Source organism: Solea senegalensis, linkage group LG9 (assembly GCF_019176455.1).
Source record: "Solea senegalensis isolate Sse05_10M linkage group LG9, IFAPA_SoseM_1, whole genome shotgun sequence".
Lineage (NCBI taxonomy): Eukaryota > Metazoa > Chordata > Actinopteri > Pleuronectiformes > Soleidae > Solea > Solea senegalensis.
Window position 1 is genome coordinate 6,433,786 of NC_058029.1, and position 19,053 is coordinate 6,452,838.

Below are 19,053 nucleotides of genomic sequence, written 5' to 3' on the forward strand. Positions count from 1 at the left end.
GCTGTTTGTTGAGCCACAAGATTATTCTAAAGAGAATAAGACTCAGTGGTTCATGCTGTTTGGTCGCCCTTTAAGGAAAAACTCTTATTTGTGTCCATTTTTCACTCTCTGTCTCTCACACACTGTGTGTGTGTGTTTGTGTTTAGACACCACCTGCCGCGGTCCCAGCTCACTTCCCAACACAAAGTGGACTGTAATGAGCTCTGCATTAGAGCAGGGTCATTACACACACACACACACACACACACACACGTACAAACACACACCAATGTGTAACTGTCAGAACTCACGTTTGGGCAGAAACACACATTAGCAGCCACTATTCAAACAACCATCTGCAAACCCATCCCCTCAAAAAATCCAAACCCTATGTATCCAGACTTATACTGACTAAATAAATAAATAAATAAAAATGGCCACCGCCCCACTCGTCCCGGTGTTATTGCGAGGCGCAGGGTGGAACAATCCACTGGGGAGAGGCAAACATTCGGCTCCAGATGCCTGAGACATTCCTTCAGCACTATTGTCACATTACTTCACTCCTCACACATCATTATCCCAGCAGCTGTTGCTTTACAGCAGAGCCGCGGCGCAGTGAACAATACACAATATCGGCTATATAGAGCTGACATAAGCTGTGATCAAATACTTAAATATCTTCTTTTTCTTACTGTACAGTAGTTATAAATAAATACAGTATGGCTCATGAGTTTGAGATTCCATGTTAATAAACTGGACTTGTTTATGACTGGCTAGTTGATGCTGCTGTGACCCTGAGCCAATTATTCTGTTTTCAATGTCCTTTAAAAGCCAAAAAAACTGTTTTTAAACCTGGCACAATGAGGTAGTTTGTTTTTTTCCCGTGTAAAAATACCAAAAATAATTATGAAGTTCCAGGTTCTTCTCAAATGTGAGGGTTAATGCTTTTTTCATTAAGTGTGGTAGTAAAGTGTCATTTATTGTAAAACACGTTTTACAGTTAGAGTATATTTTGTTGTGTTCTCAGCGTCTTGTGAATGTGAATATTTCCTAGTTTCTTTGCTCCATATAACAAATGAATCATGAATGCAGAATAATTCTGGTTTGTGGACAAAGCAAGACATTTGAGAACGTCATCGTTTCCAGGTTTGAAAAACACTGAACCAAACGATTACTCGATTCATTGAGAAAATAATCAACAGATAAATCAATGGTAAATGTAAGACATTATAATCTAAAGTAATAGTGTAAATCATAAACATCTGTGGCCCATACCATTTAAGGCCATGTCTGACCTTATCCTTAACATTTTTACAACAGTACTTGTGCAACATATTTGCCCTATAATTCACCCTCACTTTAAAAAGAAAACTACATGTAGGATTATTTTACTTGGCTCCAAAATGAAACAGAGCACCCCGGCATTAATCTTTTCTTTTCACATAAATGTGCTGATATTGTACTTTTATATAAACAAAACCCCTTATACAGCTTGTTTGGTCAAGTATTCCAGCATTTTCTTCAGTCACCATTTCAAAAAAAACCCCGCTATCTACATTTCCCATAGTGCTATATTCTGTCTCAGATTTAATGGTGTGGTAAATCTAGGGATTATGGACCCACACAGCTCCACCACGCAAATATTATAAATCACTCCCTACACACTACTTAAGTTGGCCCCGATTAGTTATGTCCTTGATATGAAACACGTGGTCTCCTCACAGGCTCATTTATGTGTCGGTTGTTTGTGTAGCTCATTAAAAAGTGAGTAAACTCACAGAAGAGCAGAGGGAAGCATCTGGCTCCACTCCAAACCCCCGGCAGCAGGGGCATGGGGCCCTCACCTATACGGCAGCCATACCTGCTAAGTCAGCTAATGGTCGCCCCAGCTCCTCACAATATACAACTTTAACAACTTCCAGAGACCATCTTTAAAAAAAGTGAATTAACGCCAGCCCGAGAGTTTCCAACAAATAATGCAACACTAGCACAGTTAACCTCAGCCGTGATATAAAAGAATGCTTTAAGGCCGTAATAAATGCTCTTTTAAAGGCATCAATTCCATACATAAAAAAGTCATAACAGTGTGATACAGTGTGTCATAACAGTGCTATTAGGGAATATTGAGGGCGGCAGAGAGTGAAACTAAACCCTCTGATATCGACATGTTCAGAGGGTTTTCTCTGTGGATTCACGAGTGTGTACATTTCTTGGGCAGAACCCACAAATCTTTGCAGTTACACGACGAGGCGATATCAGGTGACTGTCAAAAACATTGGGACTCCAAATACATGCAATTTAATACAAATCTGAATGCACGTATTTTGAAAAGTGTCTTTTGGCTTTCTTCTTGTCCTTGGCTGCCATTAGTGTTACACCCACTCCTCCCTATATCACCTCACAAAGTTGTTTGGCGAGGGCGAGCATTGATTTTCTGACACAAAGCCGAGAACTCGCGAGCAGAGACGACCGTCTCTATGTAGAGTTCTGGCACCCTGTTTGGAATTAAGTGTTGTGTGATACTCGAAGATTTCTCCTGGATTTACTATCAAGCCCGTGAGACTGAGACGATCCGTGTCGCCGAGCAAACACTCTGGACCAGACTCTGTTGTCCAAATGTGGAGCTATTTAACACACGAGTTCATGCAGTGATGATAAAAGGATCAGCGCGGCAACACTTTTCACTTTAAAGATCTAGTTTGTTGAAAGTTGATTTTGAACTTAAAATTCAAATTCTCTAAAAGCTGCACAAAAAAAGGAGCTATTACTGAACCTTTATGGCAGGAACGGTGATAATACTGTCCCACAGTTTTCTGCCTTAACAGCAGTTTCATATCATGTGAATTTAGCAATTTTACACTTGTAACATGATCCAAAACTACCTTAAATATATAGCTATTGTCTTTTTTATCTTATCCAATTAGATAAGTGATTATCTCAATATCATGTCAAAATACTACACTATCATCAACAAAAGGTCGGAGGGTCTTCCAGGGGACTTTGCCTCTGTAGTTGCAGTACCTTTCAAGTTTTAAAGTTTTAAAAGCAAAGTTGTGAAGAAGCCTAATGTCAGGAAAATGTGTCTTTGCACTGTAGTTCTTTTTGATAGTTAATTCATAGTTTCCATGTAGGATCATTTTATTTTCGAGTCTTGTTGAGCTCTTATTACGAGCGCTGCAACTTATGATTTATTTCTCTTCATAATCGATTCATCCGATGATTATTTTCTCGCTTCATCAAGTATTTGTTTGGTCCATGAAAAGTCAGAAAATGTCGAAGAAATGTTGATGTTGTTGTTTTTCCCCAATCTTGAAATGATGATTTTTCTGTGAAGTCAAACCAACATTTTTCAGTTTTAATGATTTCTTTGTCAAATGGAGCAATGGATACATCAGAAAGTGTGTTTTAATTATTAAAAAAAGAACCTGAGAATTATCAAAATAGTTGAGAAAATAATTCAGAAAGAGAATTTAAATGAGAAAGTTTGTTGTAATTATTAAAAAAGAACTTGAGAATTATCAAAATAGTTGAGAAATGAATTCAGTCACTGATTACTGCCCCACTTTGTGCTGCTGTGTCAATCTGAGTTTCCTCTATAGGGGATGAATATCGTATCTTAACCCATATCAGTCCATTGCAATAGAATAAAACATGCCCAAGCATGAAACGCCAGAATGATTCAGTGAGTCGTCAGAAAGACATTTCTTGACATTATAACCTAATTTGCTCGCTATAGAGCTACGGCGCCATCCCATCAAGCTTCATTCACACTTCTCCACCACCTCTCAGTTACCCCTTAGCTGCTCATTTGTTAATATTCTGCCTCCATCTTTCTAAACCAGTGCCACTGGCCTCAGCTGTCAGCCGTTAGTATTCCTGCTGCCAAGGCCGGGGACCACAGGGAGCGCTGGCGGCCACACAATCACACACACACACACACACTCACACACACACACACACTCGAATGGCCTTTTGCCTCCGTCATCTGGCATCCCTCAGGCAAAGGCCGATTCTGTGTTTTGTGCGCGTTTGTTGATGAGCACGGCTCCAGCGACAGACTAATAGGCCATTTTTGCTCATTTGGTATTTTGTCCATTATTTTCTCTCACTCTCTCGGTATCCCTCTCCCTCTCTCTCCCTCTCTCTCCCTCCCTCTCTTCCATTTCCCTCACAGTAATGTTCCGACACTAATACAAGGTTTGCATTATTAATAATGTGCCACATGGCAGAGGGTCAGACGGGTGAGAGGGAAGGAGTAGATTAATGGGTAGAGGAGTTTCAAGGTGTTAAGAAACGAGTGGGTGAAAGTAAATGGATGGTGTGTACAGAAGGCGGGGGGTTTTTCTGTCTGTCTGTTTGGGATGCCAGACAAGCCCTGTTTACTGAGCATGGAGTCAAGCCATATGTTCCTAACACAAACATGCAGAAACACACACAATTACTAGGCGTTGATTAAAAATGGACACTTGCAAGAATGTCGCAGTGTTTTTTTTTTTATTATTTTCTACTACGATATAAACCAATCTGCAGTTAATATAATCTGAATTTACAACCCTAATGTGCTGCTGCGAGGTCATTATGGCCGGACAATTCAGATTAACATCAAAATCGGAATCGATGCAATACGCTAATCAGAAAGACTTATTTTTTGAGTGTCCTATGCGCTGTACCGACTTTTGTAAAATGCAAAAAATAAATGTTTGAAAGAATTCATTCAGTTGTCGTCCTTGCATTAGAGCCATGGTTCTTAATCTGTGGTGTGGAGGAAAATCAGAAATACTGTTCTATACCAGGGCATGTGATTGGAGTGTAGAAAATGAAACAAAATACCACCTTATCTCTCACTCCATCTTCATCTAATTTCATTATACCAGTGTGCGAAGTATAATGCGAGGAAGAGGAGGATAATGAGAGAGCATATCATCAAATTGGGAATAAATCTTTGCTCGACCTATTTACACCACTTTGTATTTTAACATTTCCTCAGGTGTTTTATACTTGGTATAAAACAAATTTAAATTAGAGGATACAAGTTAATATTTTAATGGCGTCTCATGTGCTCATGCTCCATCTGCAACTGTAAATACTGAACTGAAGCTTGATTTTAATAAAATATAGTAATATACTATATATATACTATAATAAAATATTCTGATAAATTAAACAGCAGCAGTAATAAACAGTATAAAAGGAAAAAAATCACCAAAAATCGATCAGATGTCTCATTTTTCCATGGCAGGTGCAATGTCAGTGGCCCTTAGCGCACGCACACACACACAGACATTCTCATTTCTGCATATTTACCAAAATCAGCAAGTTTGAGCTCTCCGGTGTCGCTGATGAGCAGGTTTTGTGGTTTCAGGTCGCGGTGAAGGATGTACCTCTGGTGAATGTAGGAGAGGCCTCGGAGCAACTGGAACAGGAACAGCTGGAAAACATAAAAGACAGAATGGACCTTTAATGTTGTAACTGTAGCAGTTCTGTAATTAAAAAGCACATTATCTTCTGCACAGTTTACAGGGATTTTGCATTGTGTGCACTGTGCACAAGTCAAAATGTGATGTGTAGCTTGTTTACTTTTATTGTTTTGCCAGATTTGCATACAAAGACAGATCTGATAAGGAGGGCAATATTTTCCCATCACACGCTTGATAGCACCGTCATTGATTTTCATAATAGCATCCCATTTGTCTCTGCTTTAATTCCCATCCATGGCATATGGCACATTAAACTGTGCAGGTCTGGATAAGTGTGGAAAAAACCTATTGATTGGTTGAGCTGTGACTTCACTCCAGTCAAGATAAGAACAGACAGGGAGACCACATCATCAAAAACACAGCCACCGTCTTCTTCACCTGCACCACTGAATATTGATCATACAGATAAATAAAAATAAAGTAACTATTCCTGATTCAAAAAAAGACCTCTCCTGTTTATACAGTACACGACAGCACGGCTCGTGATATGTTTAATCTATAATATTTCTGTTTCTTCAACTGTGAACATCTTTTTGAAGCGGGAAGAGGGGACAGCGACGTGACAGCAGATGTGTTTGTAGGTGTAAAAAGGGAGAGCTGGCTGCCGCCTCCTTTTCATTTTCCGTGAAGGGCAGCGAAAATCGATTGCGCCGAGCGCAGCAGGACTGCTGACGACAGGGCACAGGAAGCCAGCGTGACAGGAAAAAGTTGGAATCACTGAACCTTCAATTCAGAAAGGGTCGAGACACGAACGCACACATCTTCACCTCTCAGCAAATATTGTTCCCTCCCGGTTCCAGTCTGTGCTTTGACCAGAGGTAAACTGTTGGCATTTCTTGGCAATTATCCTTGCAATATTGAAAGGGTATGACTATTATAGAGTGATAGATAGATAGATAGATACAAATATAGATAGATAGATAGATAGATAGATAGATAGATAGATAGATAGATACAAAGATAGATAGATAGATACAAAGATAGATAGATAGATAGATAGATAGATAGATAAAGATAGATAGATAGATAGATAGATAGATAGATAGATAGATAGATAGATAGATAGATAGATAGATACAAAGATAGATAGATAAAGATAGATAGATAGATAGATAGATAGATAGATAGATAGATAGATAGATAGATAGATAGATAGATAGATAGATAGATAGATAGATAGATAGATAGATAGATAGATAGATAGATAGATACCCTAAGTCTAATTTAATCAAAGTCATGGCTTAAAAAACAATTGTTTTGTTTTTCATCTGCGCTCTGGTAAGAAATGTCAATCAACAAGTAATTAGCATGTATCGCTCGGCCCTACTCCATCTTCAGCATTCCTCTCTCATTTATCTCATGCAGTTGTGGCCAATTAAGCCGACTGAAGTGCGGTGAAGTCCAATCAAAGACGGGCTCTGTCTGGCATCTGGACTCAGCGGGTCAGTGATTTACTAAACCAGCACTCGGTGAGTGAGGGAGGAACTGCGGTGCAGAAAATTAGCATGGGAGACGTGTGTTCACTCGTGTATATCAAACACCCAGAAGCCTCGACACTGTAAGAAGTGCAACTGCAAGGAAATAAAGGGAGAGAGAGAGAGAAAAAAAGGTATTTTATTCTCTCTTTGAATTCAATCATCAAACTCTGGAGCTTTTTATTTGTGTGTCTGGCTCAGACTTCAGACGGCTAAATGTGCTTTGGGCAGTTTTAAGGGACCTCTATGACCATTTTTACAACAATAGCAATAATAATTACAACTTGGCCAAAACAGGCCAGTTTTCAACTACAGCGAGATTAGTTTTACATGGAGAGGTGACATAAAGTTTTATTAACAGACTGAAGGTCTTAGCCCTGTCCAGCATGTGCCATGTCAGTAAAGATTACAGAGACTTTTACCTTGTGTAAAAAGGTCCAGTAAAATTACCTCACGTCATACTGATCCCGTGTGAATGGACCAGCAGTAAATATGTGCATAAATATTCCATCATATCCTGTTTATAGGTAGTTTTCCGCGGATTTTCAAGCATGAAGGTGCTTGAAGAAGTCTCCAGTTCTATACATATTAGAAACTCATGATTAGAATATATACTTCATTTTATAATTATTACAATAGTTATTCAATTTTGTGCTTGTGATATCAGGAAGCAGTTCGGTACACACACAGGAAGCAACGTCATAAGCACATGAGGACAGGAGGTGACTGCAGTGCGTAAATCGATTGACCCCTCCCACTTGTGGTAGTTTTACTGAGATTTATCATCCCGTGCGAGTTGGCCAATTAATATTACAGATGTCCTGTGGTAAAATGACACTCCTCCATCTACCCATAAATAAACTAATCCCGTTCGAACAGTGCTTTAAACACAGTCAGTTCTTGGGCAACTTCTGCATTTGAATAAAAAAAAAGGAGGGAGCATCTGACTCCATTGTCTGTACAAGTCACATGAGACGTCAACCTGGGTTGAATGTAAGGAAAGAAAAGCACGCCGTCTCAGGTTTGACAGAAACAAAGCATCCTTTGTCAGTAAAAGCCTCTCGAGACCTTCTGTGTTCGCCGACTATGGAGAGTTGCGTAAGTGTTCCCGCTCACACGTCCACGCTTCCATTCATACTGAAACAAGTGTTCGGTTCAGTCTCGCATGCCACGCACGTTACTTTAGCCCACATTTTATTCCACTCCAGTGTACTGTTCTACCTGGAGCATGCACAGTCGATACGTACAGTGTGTGTGGCCACGAGTTGACACGTTCTTTTAAGCAAAAATACCAAATTTGTGGTTTCAGTTAAGGAGGATTTGCTCAATTTCCCTGATGTGCTGTGATTGGTCAATCTCTTCTGTCACCGGCCAGATTTTCACCAAGGCTGGAAACCCTGGAGCCTTGAGGAGGAGCAGAAGTGTAGTTCTCTATGAGCTCACATGATTTACATTAGGTTATTATGGAATTATTGATCAATAAAGTCTACCTCAGCTTTAAGTCATTTTATGTTTCCTACTGTAATGCACTCTGGGGCTTGGCTTCTTCCCTAAAGCTATTAATGTGATTGTACATTTGACTTTTTTTCCCTTGATTTTTAAAGCAGTGTCTTAGTGTCTGTCCTCTGCTGGAGGAATTATTACTCATCTGAGTTGGACTTCCTCCAATGTCCTTTCCGACCAACATTTCTTATGCGTAATGAAGAAACCTGTTCAACTTTAGTCATTTTATTAGGTACACACAATTAAGTGGCAGAAGTGGAACTGGGTGAGGGTTTTTGCTGCTGTAATCCATGTGTTGTGTATCCAGGCACAGTCCTCTGCATACAATGCTTGCCGATTGCTTTCTACCCATTCAAACCAGTCTCCCCATTCTCCTTACCGACCGTAGAAGGTATTTTCCCCCAGAGAACTGCAGCTCACTGGATATTTTCTCTTTTTCAGACCGTTCTCTGTAAACACTACAAATGGTTGTGGGTGAAAATCCCAGTGGATCAGCAGTTTTTGAGATCCAACCAGACTGTCTGGCACCAACAACCACGCCACATTCAGAGTCAATTAAGTCACCTTTCTGCCCTCATTCCGAGGCTTGGTTTAAACCTCAGCAGGTCTTTTTGACCATGTCTACATCGATATATATATATATATATATATATATATATATATATATATATATATATATATATATATATATATATATATATATATATATATATATATATATACATATATATTGATCCTGTTTAAGTCATTGTGGCTCATCGTAACCAAAAATAGGAATACCTACAGGTCTTTCACGGCAGAGAAAACCCCTGCAGAATGCAGAGAGGCTCTGTTTAATCAAGACGCATGATCAGCACAGGACTGCAGTAGAAATACGACACATAGTTAGACCATAGTTAAAACAGCTATTAACACAATCTATCATCTGAAAAGTGACTCGACTGCTTCCACAATAATCCATCACCGGCACACCAATAAACACACTGACATTCCCCTAATGATGAAACTCTCGCTGCTATCACACTCACAGAGATAAAAAGAAGCATGGATCATATCAGCTATGTGTTATCACTCACTTAAATATAGGGGAGATATTAGTTTCATACTTAATGAGCAGCGAAACATGAGGTAATTAATCAAAGCAGACTGGCTTTCTGATCCTTGAGATACCTTGAAATGTTCATTTTCTGATCAAAATAGGCTTTACTTTGTCGCCGTAATCACATTATTTGCCGATTATTTTGCTTTTTGCTGATCAAAATGTGTTTCATTGTGTTCCGTAGACTCATCAAACTGTCGTGCGCGTACCACAAGTGGTACGCAAACTTCCTCCGGTGGTACTTGGAGCTGAGTCATTTTGATTTCACTGTACCAGTGTGTGTATATGTGTGAGGAAGAGGAGAATGATGACGGAGCAAATTATCTTATTGGGAATAAATCTTCCTCCTGTATTTACACCACTGTATTTTAACGGTGTTACTTTTAAGAGCTCGATATTTTCTCACAAAACAAAGGTTTACGTCACACAGATTAACTTGAAATGGGTCAAAATTGACACCTTACTAAGAACACTGACCATCAAAAAATCCTCCAATGACTCATTTACTATTTCACTCATATCTCTCAGCAAATTTAAGGGAATCATAAAGAATGTGGTTACAAAGGCCTGTAGGTGTTTTTCTTCAAAGAAAATGTTAACATTTTTAACACTTGCTGTATGTTGTGTATCATTTGCGTCATTATGTTTTATTGACCTTTGATTTAAATGTGTTTTTTAATTTTAATTTTTGGCTGCTACCTTGGCCAGGTCTCCCTTGTAAAAGAGATTTTTCCATCTCAATGTGACTTCCTAGGAAAATGAAGGCAAAAAATAAAAAAAAAATAAAAATAATAACTATCTGCACTGAGCACAAACAACTGTCATCATGTGCAGCACAATATATTTGAACAACAACCAAGGACATTTTGATCCTGGCAAACACAGTCATGACAAACCTACTGAGAGACTCCGAGTCCAATCAACATCGCCAATAGACAAATAGAAAAAACATCTCTCTAAGGGAGTTTAATTTACCAGCAGTACTGTATATGTTCTGTGAGTTAAGACCATCAACGTTAAAACATAACACTGACAAAGAGTCCGTCAACAGAAGCGCTGCCGAGGACGCGTCTTCACATTCGCTGACAGACCTCTAAAGCGGGATTCTGCTGAAATCAGTAGAACACTGATGCAGAGCTGAAATGAAGGAGCGTTAAATGGGGTGAAACTATCCTCCCATCTGCCAGCAGGCATGAGAAAAATCCCTTATCTTTCCACTAAGGCTATTACAGTGTTGTCCTTAATGGGCTGAATCGAGAGACCTGCACGATGTGGCTGAGGCCTGCGTAGGACTATAAAGCTCCACATATGGCCAGAAGTGTCATTGGCTCATGTTTTAATGAGCGTCCGTGTGGTCGTACTGCAGGGCCTCTGTGTGTGTGTGTGTGCGTGTAAATACAGGACGACTGAAACACGACTGCACACACCATAGAACAACAACATGGACATTATGGCTTTGCTGTTGCTCGTGTCTGGCTGGACGGAGCGGGCGGTATTCTTGTTTTATTATCAACGTACTGCGTTTGACTTGTTGTAAATGTGGAGTGAAATAAACTACGCTAAAGCTATGACTAGTTAAAGTGCAACATTTAAGTAGTTAAAATAGTGATTCATCTGATTAACACATGGTCTATGTTGATTTCTATATATCTGCACCAGTTTCAGAGACAAATCCACTTTTAATCATAGAAGAAGACACTTTTATTAGATTTATATGAACAGTTTTTACTCTAAAGGACATTAAATATGCACTGTATAAATGTATCTGGAAGGATAGGGTTGAAACAATTACTCGATTAATCAATTATTACTAAATTCTTCACCAACTATTTTGATAATCGATTAATCTCAAAATCGAACACAAAGTTGTGAGAATATTCTCTGGATTCTTCACTCCGTCAAACGAAGATAGATGAAGAAATCATGTCAAGACATTTGAGAACATCATCATTTCATGGTTGATTACTCGATTAATCGAGAAAATAATTGACAGAGCCTGGTCCGGACAGTGTTCCCCCAGGACCAGGGTTGGGAAACACTGGACTAATCAATTATGAAAGTAATCTGTAAGTATCTGTAGAATATTCATCTTCTGAGTTACTCAAAATATACATCTTTTTCATGTTGTAAGTTACAAAAATATGAATACTAAACTCTTTAAAAGCCATTTTTCTCCCACCGGGGTCAAACGATGTCAGCGTTGTATTTACATAGCGAACATAACTGACCAAAGACGATCTGTAAACGGTCCAGTGTACACACATAATAAATCACACGTTCATGTTAATCAGTGTGTGACGTGTATGACACTTTTGTCAGTCCAGGGAGAGACAGCGAGATTCCCTCGCAAGGTTTCTGCACTTTTTCTTCTCTTTCACCAGAGTGGGATTTATTTGGCTGCAGTTTTGTTTTACCCTTGTAGAGAATTAAGGACACGTTAAGATAAACCGTGCGAGGCTAATTGTGATTGGTGAAGATCTGCCATTGAATTGAAAATGTGATTGATGAACTATCTTGCAGTATTGTAAATGTAATAAATGTAAAAGAGCAACAGTGAGGCTGAATTATCTGAAAAGCTGCCAACGTTACAGCAACCAGAACTAACAAATGCCGTGTTTCCATCATGGTACCGTTCGGTTTGGTCTGGTGACGCCTTGGGTCAGGCTTGCAGTATCTTTACTTGGTAGGCGGAGTGTGGGCTGTGCCTGATGGTCGCGTCAGTGAGATTTGTAGTGTGACGTGACAGGCAACAATGGAGGGAATCCAGCAGCTCTTTATTTCTGCCCATACTGACCACACTGTACCATTTCATCTCTGGTACCCCACGGAAAGGTGCCAAAAATGGAGCAGCTGGGGCCGCTTATTTTGGTACAATTAATAATGGAAATACAAAAAAATACCAAACTGAACTGAAACACGGCAATGAGACCTACCAAACTCAGGCAACTTTGCCCATGTTTGACTTATTTGTCCACTATTGACACGTTCATCGACTGTCCTCCATACTGACACGACACCGATGCCTACATCGCTCTCACGAGTGTGTACAGTAATGTGATTGTAAGAGTGAACGCCAGCTGTTATCCGGGCCTGGTTGATTTGCTCTGTGAGTGTCAAGTCCCCCATCGATCCACGGAGATGGAGATGTCACCGAGACATGGTCTCCCCACAGTAATCTAATAAGACGAGCACTCCGGCGGGCCATGGACGGATGAGGTCATACGCACTTGTGTTCAATTAGTGCGGCGCTGTTAACAAACTGCAGCCAAGTGCACGGACGGGGGGGGGGAGTTAACGGAGCGACGCAGACGCCGACGCCGCTTCCGATAGATTTAAATGGGGGCTCATAAAAACAGGAACTCCAGTACACACACGCGTGCGCAAACATACTTGACCAATGATTATGTTAGCTGTAAGCAACAGAGTGTGTCTTAAACGTTAATTTGATCTAACACTTAAACGCGGGAGTTGCCGCCCCCCAGAAAGATTCAAATGTGTTTGCGTTTGTCTAAGTGACACCGAGGAACCGTAAAGAGGCCACATTAGAGCAGCCGTGCTCAGACATAGGTGCGGTTTACAAACTTTTTATCAGTTTACAACGCAGTTTAACAGCAAGATTTTAAAGCAGCCAACAAATTCTAATGATGCTGTAGCCTTAAGCAGGTGTGACTTTTATTTTTATTGGGTGAGCCATTTTGTTAAATGGCTAAAAATCTGTTTTTTCTGGCAGCCATGTTTTCATGCTGAGAGAGTGTCTCAATCTGCGGATCAAGCTGCTTCTCAGTGTGCATCAATACAACGAACAACCGCATCTACAGACGTACACAAAAAAAGGACTAGGATTCATGTGCCATGAGCATTTCATCTCTGATAACCGTAGTATGTGTGATTATTTGCATGATGATGGTCCAGCGCGTCCACATTTCTACTTTGTTTCCGTGAGAAAATTCAATTCCCCACTCCGCGTAGACTCAGCACAAACAGCGCCGCACAAACCCTATAATCAGATTACAGGCGACGGCTCACACATTTCACCAAGAAGTCACAAAGTCAGCATGAGGCCAGTAACACTGATGCTGCTGCTGCTGTATCAGAATAATCCTTAATTATTCATGCGAAAATAAGTGAGGCTACAGTCAGCAGGAATAAGTCTATTACTTATGTAAATCCGCGACGGCAAAAAAAAAAAGGTTTGAGCCGTTATTGAACAAATGGAGTCTGAACTGTCACTTTCCTGCATGAAAGAACATCCTAACACACACACACACACACACACAGCATCACATGGCCTCATTCACTCTATCACTCCTTCTTTACACCTGCTCATCCACAGTATGTTAGCGGCACACTCCTACACAAGTGACTGATGACTCGTGTTGTGTTTGAGGGAGGGAGAGTGTGTGTGCCTCTGAATGTGGGCCGTCGGATGTATGGATGTGTTCAACGTCTTTCGTGATCAGGGAGAAACTCACTGTACCTTCACATTGTCTGGATGGAGACCGCCGGGGTGTTTGTCCATGTACTGACACAGGTCTGTGTGCTGTAAATGAAGAATAAAAAAAAAAACATGTTAAACACGCTAACATGTTTAAAACAAGCGTAATGTAACACAAAAGGTCAAAGGTCGTGACAAGCTATTCGCCAAATTTGCACAATGGCCCTTTTCCTCTGATGTCATGCTCAGGATGGGAAACTATACACTTACACTACACTATACACTACATTTCTTTCTTTCCTCCCTTCCTTCTTTCTTTGTTAGGTTCTTCATTTCCTTCCTTCGTTCCTTCCTTATGTTCTATTCTTTCTTTCCTTCCTTCCTTCCTTCATGTTATGTTATCTTTCCGTCTTTGTGTCCATCACCATAGTGACATTTCCTGTTTCTATGTTCATTCTTTCCTTCCTTCCCTCCTTCCTTCCTTCCTTCCTTCCTTCCCTCTTTGTGTCCATCGCCATAGTGACATTTAACAAATTATAGAATAATTATCGAACAATTAAATAGAAATAGAAACAAAGAAAACATAATTTAATATTAAATAATATTACATTTTATAACTATTAAACTGTTTTCCACTATAATTATCATCAAACATGTTGAATAACTAATAATATCCAAGGGTACATTTTGAGTTTCAAAACTACTCATTACCTCCAATTTAACAGCAGCTGGTTAATAACAGTTGAGACGTTTTATTGTGAAATATTAAACCTTATCTTGGACACAGTTATTGGAGCCTGACACTAAAAATGAACCATTCATATTTGTGAAAGAAAAAACAAAGCAAAACAAAACACAAAGGCAGTGTCTTTGTGAGTCTTTATCACAATAATAATAGTATTGTCGCCACACAATGTGTCTGATGTCGACACGTGCGTCGCTTTGTGCTCGCCGTGCTGTTTTACATATAGAGGGATTTTTATTTATTTTTTTAAACTGCAACAATCTGAGGCTATTGTTCTCCTCTCAGCGCTAATGATGATTGACAGGAAGAGGCTGGAGTACGGGAAGAGCGTAAGAGAAAAAGCAAGGGAGTTGTGAAAGAGCAGACAGTAAAAAAAAAACAAAGAAAAGGAAACTGAAATGGAGAACAGTCGGAGTGAAAGGTGCATCTATGAATGAGCATCTGTCTGAATCGCTCCACAGAGAGGCCTCGTCCATGTGTTAGTCCAATGTTATCAAAGAAAGAATAATAAAGTCATTACTAAAAAGAGAAAATAATTCTTAATATCCCATAAAAATATAGACTTTCATTCTTTATTTAAACATGATATGCTGAGCTCCGCTGGAGTCTTTCCAAAACTCCTCTCAAAGCTAAAACTCTGACATATGTTCTATCGCCCATGGAGGAGCATCGCGCTATCTCTTTCTCTCTGCACTAAGTGCAGTCGTGACGGAAACGTTGAGTCAGCTCCTTCTTCGTTGAGAGACTTGGCTTCGCTCGGATTCTGACCTGAATATAAATGCTCGGTTGAGGCCAGGTATTAACATTTCATCGGTGTAATACGTCCTCATTAAAATAATTGGGATTCAGACTTAAGTAAATACCAGATTATAAAGTTGAAATGGAGTCGTTTGGTTCCCAGCGCCTCCAGTCCACAAATCAGAGGGGTCTTTGTTGTTAACAGGAGTGAAGACGGTCAGTGACACACTTAAGGATTATCTTCATAATTGATTATGTTCTCGATTAATGGAGAACGTGTAGGTTAAAATACTCAAATGAGGGTTGGCACTCAGGGCTGTGTTGTAAATATGGTTGCCTAGTAACCATGGTCCCTTTAAATCGCCCGGGACTTGGGTGACGTGGTCTCACATGGTCATGGTTAACGCCATCTTTTTTTTTGGGGCATTGATGGACGCATCTGTGTAGTCCATGATGGAAATTGTCGGATGCCGTTTTCTACAATTTCCTCAAACGTCTCATTTTGTCCACAAACCAAACATTATTCAGTTTTAACAATTTTTGTGTGATATGTGGAGCAATGAAACTGCAAAATATTCACATTTAAGAAGCTCAAAAATCAGAAAGCTTGTCTTAATTATAGACAAAAAAAAACATTAAAACCGGTCCACTATTAACTTGCACAATTTTAAATCTTCCTCCCTCCGCCTACAGTACATGGCATGTGTTTTTAAATGTTTGTGAATCCTCCAACTGTTGGATTGTTCCATGTTTATGTCAAAATATAAGTTCATTTAATGTGGTCTCAGACTTGTAGCCTCATGACATTGACATGTGTGTCCATAGTGTCTGATAGCAAGAGAGAGCAATAAAATGGCTGCCTGGCACACGAGCGGAAACATTGTTCGGGTAACCTGTGAAGAAGACAATGCCACTCACACCGTCCACAGCTCATGTGTCTGTGGGTCTGATATCAAAAACTGAAACGTGAGGAGACAAATCAATGGAACTAAGGACACAGACATCAGCAACGACCTCAGTTCCCCCCTTTCAAAAGCTGCGGTTTCTTTCCCTCTTCAAATAAACAGTGAAAACAGACTCTTAGCATTTTTCCAGACCTCACTGGTCCCAGCTCAACGTTTTAGTCCGAATGGACAAAATCAGAGCTTTGACAGAGTGCAAACTCACCACATATTCAAAGACCAGAGTCAGGGTCTCCTTGGTGTGGATGATGTCATGGAGGAGCACGATGTTTGCATGCTTCAGGCCTTTCAGAAGAGAAGCTGAGGACACAGAACAGAACAGAGCAGAATATAAGTGTTGGTGTGAGGCACTGAGAAGTTAAACTGTGAGCCCTTCCTCATTAGCTGCACCATTAAGAATGTAACACAGGCCCCTACAGGCTCCACTACATACAGGGGATTAAACAAGAAGAAAGATTAAACAGACTTTACTCTTGGAAGTTCCCATACTCATTTGTTAGCACAGCTATGATGTACAGTAATAGACACTGGTAATAAGAAGAGGAGGGAAATGATAGTGTACAAGCAAAGATGGTGATGTCATTCTCAAAAGTGGTACATCTCCTTTGAGGAACGCAATGAGGGAGGACTGTTCAAATAATACAAATGTAATATTATGATTTCAGTCATAGACTTGGCAAGGATCGACTCGATGAGGAGGGAAACTACAATCAAAACACAAACTATTACTTCTTATAGTAGATCTTCAGCTTTTAGGAAGGTTTGTTGGCAGACATGGAACAAACCACCCATACGTATGTTTGTATGAGCCTATAATCTCTTTGGAATAATAATTGTTCGCTTTTGTAGACTTAGAAGTGTGTGAGGAGAGTACGGTGGCCTTCACAGACCAGAAAACATGTCGCCATTGTGAGCATTTTCCGACAGCTGAGGAGATGTTTTGAATGTTTGTTGACTGCATGTAGGTGGAGCTGCTTCTTTGTGTTGCCTGTAAGTAGGGTTGCAAAGGTGGAAATGATGGGAAATTTTGGATCATTTAAATACTATATTACTACTACTATAAATACAGTATAGTTCTAGAAAACCGTTGAGCAGGAAGCAGAAGAAACAGCATCATATTCAGCCTTTCCCTCTGGGGGGCACCACAATGGATGAGCCCCATATTTGATTTGGGATTGGTTTCTTCCACCAAATGCCCTTCCTGTAGCAACCCAAACCATTTTATCTGGGTTTGGGACCAGCCGTTCAATTTAAAAATGTTTCAGTTAATCCACATTAATCCCCATGGAAGGTTTCCTAATTTGAAAATTCACAGAATTGATCATTCCCTACTTGTAATCAAGGCCCTTGTCTCTGCTACATACAAAATGTGTATTCAAGTAGTATGAAAACCAAAAAACCCCCTCTCTACTAAACGTTACACACCTGTAAATCTTCAAACATCTGAAGTTACTTCACTTCTTACCTTCTCTTATGGCCGTGAAGGGCGTTCCTTCCTCCTCTTGGAGGCGAATCACCTTGAGAGCCACCAGCTTCCCATTCACCCTGGCAGAGACACGGCATATTAAGTAGATTAAATAGATTAAAAAAATGACATCTCATGAGTCCTAATACAATAATATATTAAAATAAAAGAAGCCCGGGGGAAAGGTGAGAAGTGTTATGTTGATTTAACTTAAATTATTCTCCCCGACGGGGTCAAAATTTTAATTTCCTGTGATACTGAACTATGACTTCAAGGAATATGTGGTTAAAATACCTAATGGGGTTAATAATAAAAACTTTTTTGTTATTTCATGTATCTATTTACTCATTCTTTCGTGATGAATGAGATTTGGTGATGATCACAAATTATGGCTCTAAGGTATGCATGGATTAAACACCCTTGAACGAGCCTAAAATGGTTAATAATAAAATTAACATTTGTTTATTTCCTCTTCCCCTGTTTTCCTCTTTTAGTCACATTCACCATAGCAGTGGATGCTCTTCCTTACCAGGGTCATAAATTAGATTTATAATAATAACAATGACTGCAATCTTATTATTATGACATTTATTTGTTCATTTTTGTTCATCTATTTATTTATTTTTTTCCCCTGACGGATGAGATAATAACACAAATGTGAGGTACCTATGGATGAATTCCTGAATAATAACTATGTCGGGTCAATAATAACTATGAGTCCAAAGTGTATGTGGATGAAATGGCCATAAACTTGCAGCGGCAGGATTTGATTTCTCGGAAAAGTGATGATTATGATTTGCAGAATGGACCGCAATTTTGTCTCAACTCAAGAAAATGTAATTTAGCAGCAGTGGAGTGAGACCCCGAGTACAAGGCCACAGGATTAAACCTGAATGAAGCTCACCAATCAAAGCAGCTGTAATAAAAAGGAAAGCAACATAAGCATTGTTACCGAGAAGATTAGAGTCTGCGCACACTCGTATATTAATATTGTGTGGACAAAACCTGAGAGAAGAGCAACAAACCATAAAAATGAGACCATAAAAAACATGCACGCCACAGTGATTAAAATAAAAGAGATTGCACGCATGCAGGATAGGGAAAAAACGTGGCATGAAACTATACTTTGTAACTGTTATTGCTTTTTTAGTTTAATTAATATATGCAGTTATAGC

General features: G+C 39.7%; 1 protein-coding gene across 2 annotated transcripts in view; it reads right to left on the minus strand.

The window, feature by feature from the left end:
* The window catches only part of cdk14 (cyclin-dependent kinase 14), a 141,378-nt gene that overhangs the window by 73,624 nt on the left and 48,701 nt on the right, over window positions 1–19,053 (minus strand). For both annotated transcript variants that reach the window (XM_044033115.1, XM_044033117.1), the window contains 4 exons: window positions 17,879–17,958; window positions 16,619–16,713; window positions 14,011–14,073; window positions 5,284–5,407 (listed from right to left, as the gene is read on the minus strand). In XM_044033115.1, coding sequence (XP_043889050.1) covers window positions 5,284–5,407; window positions 14,011–14,073; window positions 16,619–16,713; window positions 17,879–17,958 — 362 coding nt within the window. The remainder of the gene's footprint in view (window positions 1–5,283; window positions 5,408–14,010; window positions 14,074–16,618; window positions 16,714–17,878; window positions 17,959–19,053) is intronic.